At 34.6% G+C, this 15,270-nt stretch overlaps 1 protein-coding gene and 1 long non-coding RNA gene across 2 annotated transcripts in view; one reads left to right on the plus strand and one right to left on the minus strand.

Annotated features, from left to right (window-relative positions):
• Positions 1 to 895: 895 nt before the first annotated feature.
• zfh2 (Zn finger homeodomain 2) overlaps positions 896 to 15,270 on the minus strand; it is a 251,745-nt gene continuing 237,370 nt past the window's right edge. Inside the window, 1 exon segment of the mRNA XM_089176948.1 lies at positions 896 to 5,214. Within this exon segment, the coding sequence (XP_089033074.1) occupies positions 4,457 to 5,214 (758 nt within the window). The 3' untranslated portion in view covers positions 896 to 4,456.
• Positions 5,852 to 15,270, plus strand: part of LOC149031066 (uncharacterized) — a 99,132-nt gene continuing 89,713 nt past the window's right edge. The window contains exon 1 of the long non-coding RNA XR_016178102.1: positions 5,852 to 8,143. This is a non-coding gene — a long non-coding RNA (uncharacterized LOC149031066). The remainder of the gene's footprint in view (positions 8,144 to 15,270) is intronic.

The raw sequence follows: 15,270 nt of genomic DNA on the forward strand, positions 1-15,270 counted from the left end.
GTTACCAACGTTACGTTAGAAAAAAGCATCTTTTACAGACAGGAACCTCAAGTTTCATCTTAGTATCTTACAATTATTATAAATAGTTATTACTATAATCATATCTCGTTCAAAATCTCTTCCTTGTTTCTTATTAATTTATTTTCTTTCTTCTTAAACTTCTTCCACACTTCCACATAGAAACAATGTTTTTTAACACATTTATTCTAGCGAACAAATTATTTTCAAGCAGAAAATCACGATTGTTTAAATACCTCATGATTTTTTTAAATGTTCGTTTCTGATATTATTTACTCTTTCTTTCTTGTCACTTGCATTGTTCTTCATTTTCTTATTTATCTCTCTTTCTCCTTTTGTTTTTACTCTTCTTTCTTTAATTTAAATTTTTGTTTGTTTACGTACGTACGCGAATACACGCGTCCACTGTTCCGAATAATACACGCGAGGATTCTAGTATGTTTTACATCATATATTTATATTTATATTTATATATTATATATATATATATATATATATATATATGTATATATATAAATGTTATCTACTTAAATATATATATATATATATATATATATATATATATATATATATATATATATATATATATATATAAATATATATACATATATAAATATATACATATATATATGCATGTACATACTTATCTTTTTTTCAACTTCATCATTCTCGATTTTCTTTCTCTCTCTTTTTATCTCCCACCCAACCCTATAAAGGATGTTACGTACTTAATTCTACGATTTTAGTCGTAATTATCTTATGTCTCTCTGTCTCTCTGTACGTGTACGTGTGTATATATGTACGTACTCTTATGTTTCAGTGTATGTAAATATGTATGTGTTAGCGATTGGATCAGTTATCTTCCATTAATCGTAACTTACACTCTAATAGTGAATCATTTTATCGTTTTTAAAAAGATCTTTACAGATGTAAGTGATAAGTATAGTAAGTTTATAGTAATAGTAATAGTATTGGTAGTAGTATTAGCAGTATTAATAGTTGTAGTAGTAGTAATAGTAGTAGTAGTAATAGTAGTAGTAGTAATAGTAGTAGTAGTAGTAGTAGTAGTAGTAGTAGTAGTAGTAGTAATAGTAGTAGTAGTAGTAATAGTAATAGTAATAGTGTGTAGTAGCATTTAATAGTAATAGTAATAGTTATTCCGATAATCATTATTATTATCGGCGCGATTAAAAATTCGGTGCATTTTTATAATATTTTTTTACTTTTTTTATCTTTGTTTAATCATTGCACACATTCTCTTCTCACAATCGTAATCGTAATCATCAAAATGTAAATTTCGTGACCCTGCTCGTTCCCTCCTCTTTTCTCGTCTTATTACCTTCTCATCATTATCATTATCATTATCATTATCTTCTTCGTTTTATTATTTTTTTTTTTTTTAATATTCTTCACATTCTCTAATACTCGTGCAAAAGAATAGAGAGAAAAACAGGGAGAAGTTGAAAATTTACTTTTTTTTATTGTTTCTCTTGTTTTTTTCTTTTCTTTCTTTTTTATTTTTTATTTCGTGTCTTCTAAAGCCGAGCTCCGTCGACTAATTAGCAATCAATTTTATCATCGATGATCGATCGTTGATAGCAAAAATTGTCATGGTTTTTTTTTAAAACGACTATCGATAAAATCTATCACCTAAAGTTATTACCTTATCTTTATTATTACTATTATCATTATTATTTGTATTATTATTATTATTATTATTATTATTATTATTATTATTATTATTATTATTATTATTATTATATTATTATTATTATATTATTAATATTAATATTACTTTATTATTAGTTAGTTAATCGCTAATAATATTATATTAATCGTTAATTATTATTAATCATTTCTTTATAGTTCTATTAAATATAATTTTATTAAATATAGGAACTATGTTGCTGGGTCTTGTTCGTGAACGCGAACCGTGTCGACGACGCCAAGGGGCACCATAATAAGTGTTGAGGATGGTTTTTTGGGGGTAGAAGGAGGCCATTTGAGTTTAATAGGAAAATGCAGCTGTGAGTGTTTTATACTCGATGATTAGAATAAAATTAGGATTTAAGAAAGTGAAGAGGTTGAGGAGAAGGAGGAGGTTAATGGTGGAGGAGGAGAGATGATATTAAGAGAAGTTCGCAATGTCCACGTTGGGCCTCGAACACACATCGTACACACACATACACACACCCTTATTATTCCATGAACTTTCCTTTCCATCCCCTTTTCGCGTCGCGCTCGGTACGAGGAAATGCTCGAATCGGCAACCCCGTCCCAGCGATCGGGGTACCGGTGCTTTACATTTTTTTTTCTCTCTCTCTTATGTTTTTTTTTATTGGTTGTCTTCTCCTTCCTCTTCTTCTTCTTTTTCTTCATCTTCATCGTCATCATCATCTTCTTCCTTTTGTTTTTCTTCTCTATTTATCTTTTAATTAGTGTGGCTGTGTATGTTAGTAAGTGTGAATCTTACGTGTTCTTTTTTCCATTATATCTTCCCATCATTTTTATTTTTAATTTTAATTTGTTTTTCTATATACGCGCATTATAGAAAACGCGTTTTTCGCAAAAGCTCATATTTTGTTCTTCTCTCTCTCTCTCTTTTTATTTAATTTATTTATTTAATTGTTCATCGTTTAAAATCGAATATTATATTTTATATGACGACAGAGATCGATCGTTGTTTTGAAAATAACGGCGTTCCCCCGTCCGAGAATTTCGATTTTATTTTGAATTTTTGTATTTTTCGAAAGAGAAAATTGATAGAGGGTTATGAATTTTGTTTATGTTTAAAAATGGGAGGGTGAAAGAGAAAGAGTGAGAAAGAGAGAAAGAGAAAAAACAGAAAGAGAGAGAGAGAGAGAGAGAGAGAGAGAAAGAGAAAGAGAAAAAGAAGAGAGAACAAGAGGGTAAGGGGGTTGGTTGGTTGTTGTGTGGGGGTGTAAATGCGTAGTATATGCGAATATGTGATCGAATATGTGTGTTTTTTGGAAAGGATGGGAAAGAAGAGAGCGAGATACATAACATACGTAATTGCTATATGCATGTATACATGTATACGTGTTATCGTTATTTATCATTTCTTTCTTCCTTCTTCTTTGTGTGTTTTTTTTAATCTTCATTATAATGTACGTACGTATGGGTTCTTAAAACGATTGCAGAGTCTTTTTTTTTCCTATAAACGACAATGTCAAATAAGTGCGTGCGTTGATCAACCCCTATTGCGCCGCACCCTTCTCACTGGCTGCCCGTGCTTTCTCTTTTTTTTTTCTTCTTCTTCTTCTTCTTCTTCTCCTCTCTTTCTAATATTTTCATTCTTCTTACTTCCATCTTAACTACAATCCACCACCCCGTTTTTCCCTTCTCTTTATTTCTCTCTCTCTCTCTCTTTCTTTTATTTATTTATTTAATTTTTTTTTCTTAAATTTCATTTACTTTTTTTTTTAAGTATCTTAGTTATTATAACATCTTTTTGTCTTCATTTTAAATCTTTATTATTACTTTACATAGGAACGTTTAAGTGAGCCCACCTCGGACAATTCTCTCCCCTATTTTAGGTCTCCCTCTCTCTCTCTCTCTCTTTCTTTCTTTCTCTCTTTACTTTTTTTTTTTCTTTCTAACAGACACTCGTGCGCCTATTTATTTTTGCTATTCTTTCGAGTCTCGTACCATTATTCTTTAATCACCCCTTTTCTTAATTTGGTAGCCGGTGATAAAAGAGGAAAAAAAATGATTCAATCCCCGGCTACCACATATACACACACAATAAATCCTTCTTTGCATTTTTTTTCTTTCCTACTTTTCCCTAACACTTCTCAGTCATCTCAACTTTCTTTCTATCTTTCTTCAAACTCTTTTCTAATATTCCGTTTAACTTGTTTTCGTTTCGTTTCAATCTATCGGAGGAACTTTGTTGAAGCGCGCGTGCTAACTGGCTTGCGCGCTTAATGCTTACGTCATTTTACAAAAATAATAGGCAAGTTGAGCCACGCGAAGAACGTACGGGCGCAACGCAGGAAGGACGATAGGGTTTCTTTTTTTTTTCATTTCGTTTTCTAACCGATAATTGGTTAAAAACCCTGTCGCCATTTTGGTACCTCTCGGGTTGGTAAAAATTGAGCGACCCCTTTTTTTCTTTTTTTTGTAAAAAAAAACAGGTGCTCGCGATGTTCACCTGCACCCGAGTAGTGCGAAAAAGGCTTTTAATTTTATCCGGCAAGAGTTTTGATCACATCTGTCAAAACTGGAGAAGTCGTATGAAGAGCCCCGACGATGTCCTTTCCTGATGAAACTGGAGGGACGACTCTAGTTTTCTTTCTTTCTCATTCTTTTTTGTTTTTTGTTTTCATCTTCTGCTCACCCTCACCCTCACCCTCTTTCTCTTTCTCTCTCTATCCCCAAAAATTGAAGGACGAGTTTTCCTATTGTTTTATTTCTTTTAACGGGCTCCAGCCAGTGCGGTGACCTCCTGTACGAGTTTCTGTCTTTTGGCATCGGGTCCGTTGTTGTTGTCCTGATTGGTCCTATCGTTGTTGTTACCCTGCGATTGACCGGTCGTGCTCTCGGCTGCCGCACGTGCGGCCAACAGGGTGATTTGATTCACGACGTCCTCCATCTCGTCAGTCAAAGGATTCGCCTCTTCGTTTCCCGATTGTCCATTTGGATCGGGATAATTAAATTGTTGCTGTTGTGACTGTTGTTGTGACTGTGACTGTTGCTGTTGTTGCCGTCCTTGAACGATTTCTAAACGAGCACGATGTTGTGCAGTTTCGGAATGTCTACGCCATTCGGTCACGGTCGTGTAAGTTCGCTGCGGTGTATTACTACCGGGATCGCAAAGTGTACAAGAATAACGTGACTGTACTAGACGCAATGCACCCCGACGCTGTTGATTACCCAAATAACATGAACGTTGATGAACCAAAAGCGATGACTCCTGGGGATATGCTCGGCCGCATCTTCGACACACCAAACATAATTCCGTTTCTACCTCACGACAATGTTGTCCTGGACCAGTCTCGTTCGAATCGCAGGGTGGCGTTGGCAAACGTACCGTTTCCAAACCCGGATGATTCGGATCTTGTTGTAGGAACGCCTGCATCAGGGAACGTGGCACCTGGACCTGGGTACCACCCTCGACGTGAAGCGACATCAGACTGGCACCGTGTACGCTGCCACTTAAGCTCGTAGCCGCTACTGAAAGCAAACGTATTGTCCTTCTTTTTAAAACATGATATCTTTATAAAATAATACATTCTATAGAATAATAATTCTTTATAAAAAAAATATACATTTCCAACCAGATATCTACGTAAACAACAACAACAACAACAACAATATATTATTACAGATAGTCGCGTAATTATCCGTGGTCTACGGGGGTCAACTTTTCCATCACGCAGTTGGAAAGTTGTTGTTAAGATTAATTTGATCGAATGGAAGCTTGATTAGCTCATAGAACTTTACGGAAAGTTCCGCGGATGTAATTGATTTGTGCCGACTTAGTTGTCATAATAACGTTACCAACCTAACGGGAGGAGAATTTAATGCAGAACCTGTTTTTGCTCGAACGATAGAGAGAGAGAGAGAGATGAAGAGACAGGTAAATTGGTAGTTATTAGCCTAGCCTACGGGCATTACGCATTGATGGGATAATTCCTACCGCCTCCTCGTGTGTAAGAGAATAGCAAATAGAGAGCAAGCATAGTGAAACATGAAAGATAAAGATAGATAGATAGATAGATATATAGATAAAGATAGAGAAAGACAAACGTATATTCGTTTGATGATTAATTCTAATTCGAGGATTACTCCCTACGGGATATCGTTTTAAAGCTAGGTCTCTCTTGAAACAACGTGTGAGAGAAATATATATATATATATATATATATGTGTGTATATGCTCGAGATTGTAGTTGTTAGAAAGAATGAAACGGAAACTAAGGGACACATGGAACGTGAAGAGATCGACGATCGACGTCGATTAGCCCTGGGTCGCTACGAGTTTACGCGGTGACGCGCACGTTTATACCGCGTATCGTGTGTCCCGACGTTGGAGTCGTTACGAGACAGGAAGCGTTAATGATACCCCTGCTCATTCGTTCGACGCTCGACTGTAATTATCGAGCCTGATGGGGCGGTAGAGAAGTCCCAGGGTTCTCCTCGCGGGACGGGAGACCATTTTTTTTTCTCTTATTTTTTCTTTTTTTTTATTCCTCTCTTTCTCACTCTCACTCACGTTCTCTGTACGTCTTTCAGAGTGTAATATGTTTTATTATCACGTCAAACTAATTCTGATTTGAAAACCATTAAAGATTGATTGATGTATTATTTTTTTTTTAAATTATCTTTATGATATGAATTTATTTATTTTAAGTTTATTAACATCAAATGAATTATTTTTGAATGAAACTTTGAGAACCTCTGTTGCAAACGAATCAGTTTGAGCAATGTTACCAGGTCGTAGCTCGCGATCGGTTTGGATTATGGTTTGGTGCTCGATTCTCGCAAGCAAATAATCCGCGTTTTTATGCGCCGTCATCGAAGAAAAGAAGGAGGAGGAGGAGGAGACCCTTCTTGGAAAAAAAATACCGAGGGCAGCAGGGTGTTGGGTTGAAGAGAAAAAAGGGGTATACAGAGGTAGTAAAGATCGAAGAAAAGTGTTACGGATAAATGGTAGGATTAACGCAATGACATTGGACCATAGGTATAGTTCTGAGTTTGCGGTCCTCCACAGGATCGCATTGTCCGGGGCCATTCAGTAGGACGTAGAAAATTCATTATGTTAGTCTCGAATACATGTGAGTGTTGTGTTGCCGTTCGAGTTTGCTATCGTTGCTTGGCCGGTCGGTTCTTCCAACGCAAGCGATATAATCGTTTGAATAATGACGGCTAACCAAGCTTGCTTATCAAGAATAATAAACGCCTTGCGGCTTGCTAGATCGAACCTCTTGTTAGCTGGAATTAGAATATTGCAGACGATTTAAATCGTACAGAATTATAGGAAATTTCAACCAGTTGAACGACAACAACAAATGAGTAAAATGAACATTCCGTTTGATTCTTATAATTTGTTAAATTGTTCTTCGTATTCATGTTGAAGTGTAACCATCTTCTTGAGACTGACACGAAAAATATAATAAGGAAGACTCGGTTGAGTACTACGACGACGATGATGACGATGACGATGACGATCCGTGTGACACCCTTGAAACAATCGGACCGCTCGAAGAGAGGCTTATTACTCTTAATGAGCACTGGTTATTTCTTTGAGTGGCTTTGATTTACCCTCCCCTTCCTCCTTCCATCACAACCCTAGTCTTCCTAGTGTGTATACCACCATAGTACGATCAACAGCGTGCCACGAAGAGTGCGAGACTGAGAACGAGTTGTGTAGAAGAGTTTCAAATACATTTAAACCATTGCGTATGTACGACATGTATGCGATATCATGTACACATACACATATGAATACTATGTATCCATTCGCATATAGATATATGAGTATGCGTGTATAGATATACTTTTACACGAACGAACCACTCGTCTCGTCTTCTTAGAGGGCAGAGCTCATTTGCGTACGGATTGAGATAGTAGTGCTTCGGTACCACCTCGATGTGTGTTTTTGTTTAAATGTGTGACTGCGTACGAGATTCTGATTGCCGGCCGCTCCCAACTTTCAGGGGTTCTCATATCAATTTCTCTACGATATCATCTCATAATATTTAATTTTAACGTTGGATCCTTCGATGACAATCAAATGATTCTAATCAACATTTATCTTAATATTTAATACCCCAACTATATTTATAATTAATAAAATAAAAGTTCATCACATTTATAGATGTATAAATAGATATATGTATTACAAAATTATTTATAATATTTGTCAATTATTAGGGAAACATTTATATCAAGTGTATGCAATTATAGTATAAAATAATTGAAATTTCTGTTTAATATTTAGGAAAGTGGGGTTAGAAAATGATGAAAAGTTTGTATCATTTGTAAGATAATTCCATGAGAACCTCTGTCCCGAAGATAGCCACGACACATGCTGGAAATTTGTTCGCCGGGAATTTACGAGCGAGTTTCCGTGTCAGACCCAATACCGTGGTGTCTGCTGGTAAGTAGGTATACGTCTGTATATCCTGGCAGCTATAACCTCTCGCGTCCGAAGGGACCCTCGAACGGAATAATCGTGAATGTCGTTAGTTAGCGCCTCGAAGAATTTTAATGGGGTTCTCTCTCGGGTTGGACGATGCAATCGAGAGAAAGAAAACAGAAGAAGAAGGAAAGAAAGAAAGAAAGAAAGAAAGATAACTAAAAAAAAAGGAAAACAAACATAAATTCAAAGAAACTAAAAAAAAGGGGGTAAGGGGGTAGGAGGAGAAGAAAAATTTGCCAAGCATCGACTAATATCGCGATTCGAAATATGAAAACACGAAACACACACAGTTGAATACCGAACACGTGTTTCCCTTCCCTGCCCCGTAATTCAACCGTTAAATGTAATTTGTCTTTAAACAGAAGTATACTTTCTTTTATCCCTTTTTTTTTGTACACTTACATTCCCTTTTGCTTTTCCATCGCGTTTTCGCGATTATTCTGTCGAGTTCGAGGATTTCAAAGATCTTTGAGAAGAAATTCAACGGGAAACGATATTATTGCGAATTACGTGTTTTGAGAGTTTTGCACGAGAAGCACGGGGAATTTTCAAAAACGAAACTAGAGTTTCCACACGTGAGGTTAACCAGGAGCGTGGAATCTGAGGTTTGAATTCATCCGTTCTAAGCTCGAATGGATGATATTTTACGTGACTCGAAATAATATCCTCTTCCTCCTTTCCCCAGCATAGAAATATACATATACTTACACATACTAGATTTATATACACATATGTATACATATATATACGTTAGAGTTTAAGTACACGTATATATATATATATGTGTATGTATATGTGCATATATCTGTCCGGTAGGAAAGATTCGTTATTTTGCATAAGACGTACGCGGAATTTCAAGTTCTCTCATAGCTCTCTACGTCTTTTACATATCCCTTAACGTGGAATTCAAATGGTTTCTCATGTGAATATTGTCACCCTACCCATAAAAGATTAATCTCTCGATCTCGATCTTTGAGAAAATTAATCAATGCCTCCACCGGTAGTTGGTTTTGATATTTTAACAGATACTTTCTCAATGATATCATCCCCCCCACCCTTTATGTATTCGATACTACCAAGAACTAAATCAACCAACGAGATGTGTTGGAAAAAGTAATGTAATATCAATGTACAAAGATATGCCGCGAAAAAAGTGTGTGTGTGTGTGTGTGTGTGTGTGTGTGTATGTATATTTATATAGGGTGTTTCAAATTATTTTTTTGGGATCATCGGAGATCTGTTTGGATTCATTTTTAAATGTGAAATTTTAGGGTTTTAATTTTCTATGATAATAATAATAAATAATTATATATATATTGGGAGTTATTAATATTATTATATTATATTATTTTATTATATTATTTATCATATTAATAACTTTATTATAATATTAATGTAATTAATAATAATAAAATAACTCCCAATATAATTTATGATTTTTATTAGAATTAAAATATTTAATAGAATTATTATTAACTGTATTGAAACTATAATTGTTCAATAAATTTGTCTGATAAAGTACAAAGCCACTTTTTGAAATATCTGACAAAGAAACTTTTGAATATTTTGAGATCACATAAAAGGGAATTTTTGGTTTACGAGAGAAAGAGAGAGATTATAAATTTACAATAGAGTATCTATTCATAAGTACGTAACTCGAGGTATGCACAACGGTGCATTCCACGTGCGCTCGCTAGCACGTTCTCACGTGGTGACCACCGTACGAATGTAGGAAAACACGTTGTGAACGTGGGCGTGCATTCCTGCTGCCTCGACGCATTATCTCCTTCTTCGTGCCCACGTTTTCTTTCTTTCTCTCTCTCTCTCTCTCTCTCTTTTTCTTTCTATCTTTATTTCTACCTCCGATTTTCTGTTTCTCTTTCTCTTTCTTGTTCGATCATCCTCGAGAGAGAAATCTTCATCCTTCCCTTTCTCTTTCTATCTTTCTCTCATTCTCATTCTCTTTTTCTCTTTCTCTCTCTTTTTCTCTTTTTCAAACCTCCCCGATCCTTCTCTTCGGTTTTTCCCTTTTTTCTTTTTTTTATACCTCAGCGAGACCCGTTATCGTGAATACCACTGGTTCTCTCTCTCTTTCTCTCTTTTTCTCTCTCGGAATGACTGTTTCACACCTCCGCTCGCTTGAGAATTAGGAAATAAATTAGCGTCCGAGCTAATTTCGTTATCTCAACCGATGGTGGAGACCCTCCCGCTTGAGACGTCAACGTACCAATGTTCTCCAAACTCTCTCGACCGTCTCTCGTTTCTACCTTTAACACTCTCTTTCTTTTTTTTTCCATATTATATTCGTCCTTTATTTTTTGCCAGTATCAATGTTTCTTTCTTGTTTCAGTGAAATTCAAGGACACCTATTTAGAAATACGATTCAAACACCGTCATTTAGAAAGAATTCATTTTGATTAATGTTTAAACAAAATTGATTATTCATTTAGGTGATATTTGGAAAGAAAATTCCAGTGAGACTATTGATTTGATTTAAAAAAATAAAAATAATAAAAAAAATAAAAAACTGAACAAACACAAAAAATAGTCAGATAAGTAATATATATATATATATATAACATATATTATTACGGATTATAATCGAACACAAGGTTCGATACTATAGGGGCGTTCTTTGAAAGTTTTACGATTGGCCCTTGGTGCTTTAATCAAAGTCTAAATTTAGATTGGACTGTCCCGTGTGTGCAGGTGACACACGGGACGGTCATTCGACACAACGTGCTTGACTCTCTCGTCTTCTCTTTCACGTCTTTTTCTGTTTTTTTTTCTTCTTTCTTTTTCTTTCATTCGTTCGGTCGACCTCCCTCCGCTTGGAAAACGTTTGGGTGTCGAGGATCACGAGGAAGTCGTAATTTTCAATGGAACGAGGCAGCCCGAGCGAATTGACGACGGCTTATCTCATGGTCTGGCCACGAAATCGTTTGGTACGCTTATCGAACAAGATAACGGTAAGGCGTATAGATAAATTCCGTTAATTAATTATCGACGTATACCTCTCGTGGTTATTTTTACGTCCAATTCCTTGTAAAGAAAGAGAAAGAGAAAGAGAAAGAGAGAGAGAGAGAGAGAGAGAGAGAGAATTGCACGCAAAGCTAGGATTTCTCTTGTTCTTTTTGTGTTTTAGTCTATCCATTTTTTTTGCGATACTTTGTTTACGACATCTTTGTTTCTTACTCACAGATGTTCAATACAATTTTTTCTTTTAATGGAAGAGAAAATGTAAGAGGAACAATAGAATAATTCTATTTCATATTTTTACGAATATGATGAAATAATTCAATCGAATTTATATAATTAATTGTAAAATTGTATTTTTTTTTAATTGTAGATATTGTATGGACTATATATAATAAAATTAAATATAATAAAATATAAAATATAAATATAATAAAATAAAATAATAATTTATTTTTATTAGATTACATTACGATAATTAATTATTAAAATAATAATAGTATATTATTTTTAATATTTATATTTTACGTTATAAATTTAATAATTTCTTTTTATTAAAAAAATATGTATATATATATATTATAGATGTACCATATAATAAAATAAGAAAAGTTACGAGATTGGTTATGACAATAGAGTGTAACACTTCGACGTGGAAAGACGTTAGTTTCGAATCTGGGAAGATACGGTGAAGGCTCATCTTTGGAATGACTGGCAAGAGGCAGGTGTTTCCTCGACACCTGTGCCTCTATTTCTCTTGCTCTCTTTCTTTAACTCTCCGAACTTGAGGGGTTGGGATTGAGCAAACACCTCTTTTACGAGGAATCGTATAAGAGAGAAACCAAAAGAAGAGAGAAAGAGTAAGTAAGAAAAATAATAATAGGAATATTCGTTCAACTAACATTTCATATGCTGGCAATTATTAATTCTTTAACACCAATAAAAAAAACAAAAAAATAATCGAATAATAAATGAAACGTTCTTCTCATCATATCGTTCAACCACAGTCATTTCAATCCAACGTAATATTACCCACATGTGTTTGAAAACGTAAAAATGTCTAGTTTGTTATAAAAAAAAAAAAAAAAAAGAAAACTGTACAAATATCTGTCCAATTCTGAAAGAGCAAGTTGTTGGTCTTAAAAATTTTGACTCATATTCAAAACTTTATTACGGTCGCTTGACAATAAAATGAAGTTTTACAACCAATCAAAAAAAAAAAGAAAAAAAAACTATCGTTGATTCTATTCTCGATCATCGATGATCCCTTTTTTCCACGTTTAAAATATTGGAAAGGGCATATGTGAGAGAGAATAAGAGTTGGAAAGAAAGGAAAGAAGGAGAAGTTGGATCGTTAAGGTTCTTCTTGATGGTGAAGACCATCTTGGTAGGAACCATCTCACTCTCTCTCTCTCTCTCTTTTTTTTTGTTTCTGACGAGGAACGTCATCGCGGAGGATGCGAAACTCGGCAGGATGCAACCAGGAGGCAGAAGGTGGAGTTTGCTGTCATATACCTGATTTCTCGGAGTATCTCGAGCGTTCCGAGAAAGAGTAAAAGAGAAAGATAGAAAGAAAGAGAAAGAAAGAGAGAAAAGATAAAGGTCTTCGACCGGTAGCCTAAGTTGAGGAGCCGTCTCTAAAGAGGCGCACACACACACCGGGGTCATTAGCGAAGAGAACATTTATCTTTGTCCTTCTTTTACTCTTTCCTTCTCTCTCTCACTCTGACACATTCTGAGCTTCCTATCAGTCTTTCTCTGTTGGTCTCGGGTGTTCGCACTTGATTCGCCGTCGGTATCAACGGGTGCCAGGCAGGAAGACCCGTATTATCGAGTCAATTGTCTCTCTCTCATCCCCCTCCCCTGTGTAGTTCAGCTGACTATAAAATCATTATCACCCGTCCACCACCGGCACGGTCAGCGAGCACCACCGAAGTCTCTCTTTCTCTCTTTTTCTCTCTCAACCCTCTTCTCTCTCTTTCTCTATCTCTCTCCCTCAACAGCAGCTCGACGTTGAACGCTCGATTATCCCATTAATACGACGAGTCCGTGCGTTCATCCGTCCCGTCGGATCTTTAATTATTTAAATGCAGAGCCATGGTGGAGAGCCCGGCACCGAGTTCGAAGGGTACCATCTCACTCTCTCTTTCTATGTTTTTTTATTTATTTATTTTTTTTTGTTCTATGGTGAGAAAACCAAAGTTAGGGACGAGTCGATAATAAACTTTGATATTTAACAATTAATATTTATATTTTATGTTATTCATTTTTGTATTTATAATATATAATAAAATAATATATATTTATAATATAATATATACAATATATATATATTTTTTTTAATTAATTAAAATTATTAAATATTAAATATATATAAATAAACTAAAATATATATGTAAATATGTTATTTTATATTGAATATTCGAACATATAAGAATATTGTATATTCGTGGAATAAAAAAAATCTATTAAAAAAGAAAATATTTTTTTTGTCGAATCGAGAAGAGAATAAAAAAAGAAGAAGAAGGGGATCACGCGAACCGATTCCACTCCCACTTTCAATGTCCATTACCTCATGGTAATCGTCTAATAATTGAACTAAGGTAATTACCGCGCGACAGGCGACTTCCCACGTCCGGCGCACCTCGCTCATTAAATCCTGGCTTAATGATAGCCACGATTGACCGTTCCTCCCCCTTTACCTCTTCACTCCCCCCCACTCTTATGATCCATATACATACATAGACACATAGTCATACACATATGTATCATACAACATACTAATACATCTATCTAATTCTCATTCTCAATTCTTTCTTTTCTTTAGCGATCTATAGTTCAACGAAGCACCCAACATCTAACATAGCATGCGTGCATCATAACGCTTATGGCGATTTGGTTAATCCCCCTTTTCATTATTTATCACACACGTAGAGAGCACGAATTTATCGTTAGACGTTCTAAAACCATTTCTCTTTATATTTTTCTAATGTGTTGTTTGCCATAACTACGGTACTTGCTAACTCATAGCCTTAACCCATTTGCTCGATCCCATTTATCGATCATGTTTCAAATGTTCACGTACGATCAACGTCAAAATATTCATTCATTATCCTATCTTTCCAAAGAATTAAATAAGTGACCAAAAAAAAAAAAAAAAGAATGATAATAGATAGTAAATTAGAAATACAACAAATATTTTATATTGCATTTAGGAATACTAAATTATCGTATTTAGAAATATTAAAAATTTGTGTATATTGTATTTTATTATTTATTTTAATATTATTATATTATAAATTATTAAATATATTATACTATATAGGATACTATAGTATATTATCAATATATTTTATTATATAATATATAATATTATCAAATAATTGATGAATTTTGTGTTGTCCATACGAATAATGTTATATCAATGAAACTTATGTTGGTAATTTGATTCAATAATGGATTTTTCTAATGTAACAATTTTAGTGTTAAATGAAAATTGCTAGAGTACAAATAAACGTAGATTAAATGAAATGAGTTCTCGTGAATAAGACGACGTAGACAAGATCGATTTCGGAGACGATCGTATACGTCGCATCATCGGCACGATGCCTATCGTATTAAGAACGACGTGATTAAATAATAGGGTCTGTTAAATCGTAAGAGAGGGGAACTTACTTGGTCGTCCTATATTTGTACGACCTAACGTTATGGCTATTCGGGTCGTGCGAAGTATAGGGACGTAAGAAACGATGCTTAAACCAATCCTAAATCAATTCGAGAGAGTTCATCTCTTATATATTTCTTTCTATCTTTCTTACTCACTCGTTGAATTATCAAACTTGACACGTTTCCTTTAACTATATCACTTAAATCCAAATTTTTTTTCCCCCATTCAAAAAAGGTACGAAGAAACGAAGTAAGCGTTTTTATGACAGTCCACTACGTGGATTAAAAGATGCGAATGTTTAAACGAGAGAGAGACAGAGAGAGAGAGAGAGAGAAAGAGAGAATGATATAGAAGAAGATGAAGAACAGATTTGTTAGGGTGGGGTTTAAAAGAAAAAGAAAGTAAGTGGATTTAAAACGAGATATCCTTTGTCACGTTGTCC

The sequence above is a fragment of the Polistes dominula genome, unplaced genomic scaffold, assembly GCF_049000335.1.
Source record: "Polistes dominula isolate Pdom_NZ unplaced genomic scaffold, Pdom_raw_medaka contig_12, whole genome shotgun sequence".
NCBI classification, from domain to species: Eukaryota; Metazoa; Arthropoda; class Insecta; order Hymenoptera; family Vespidae; genus Polistes; species Polistes dominula.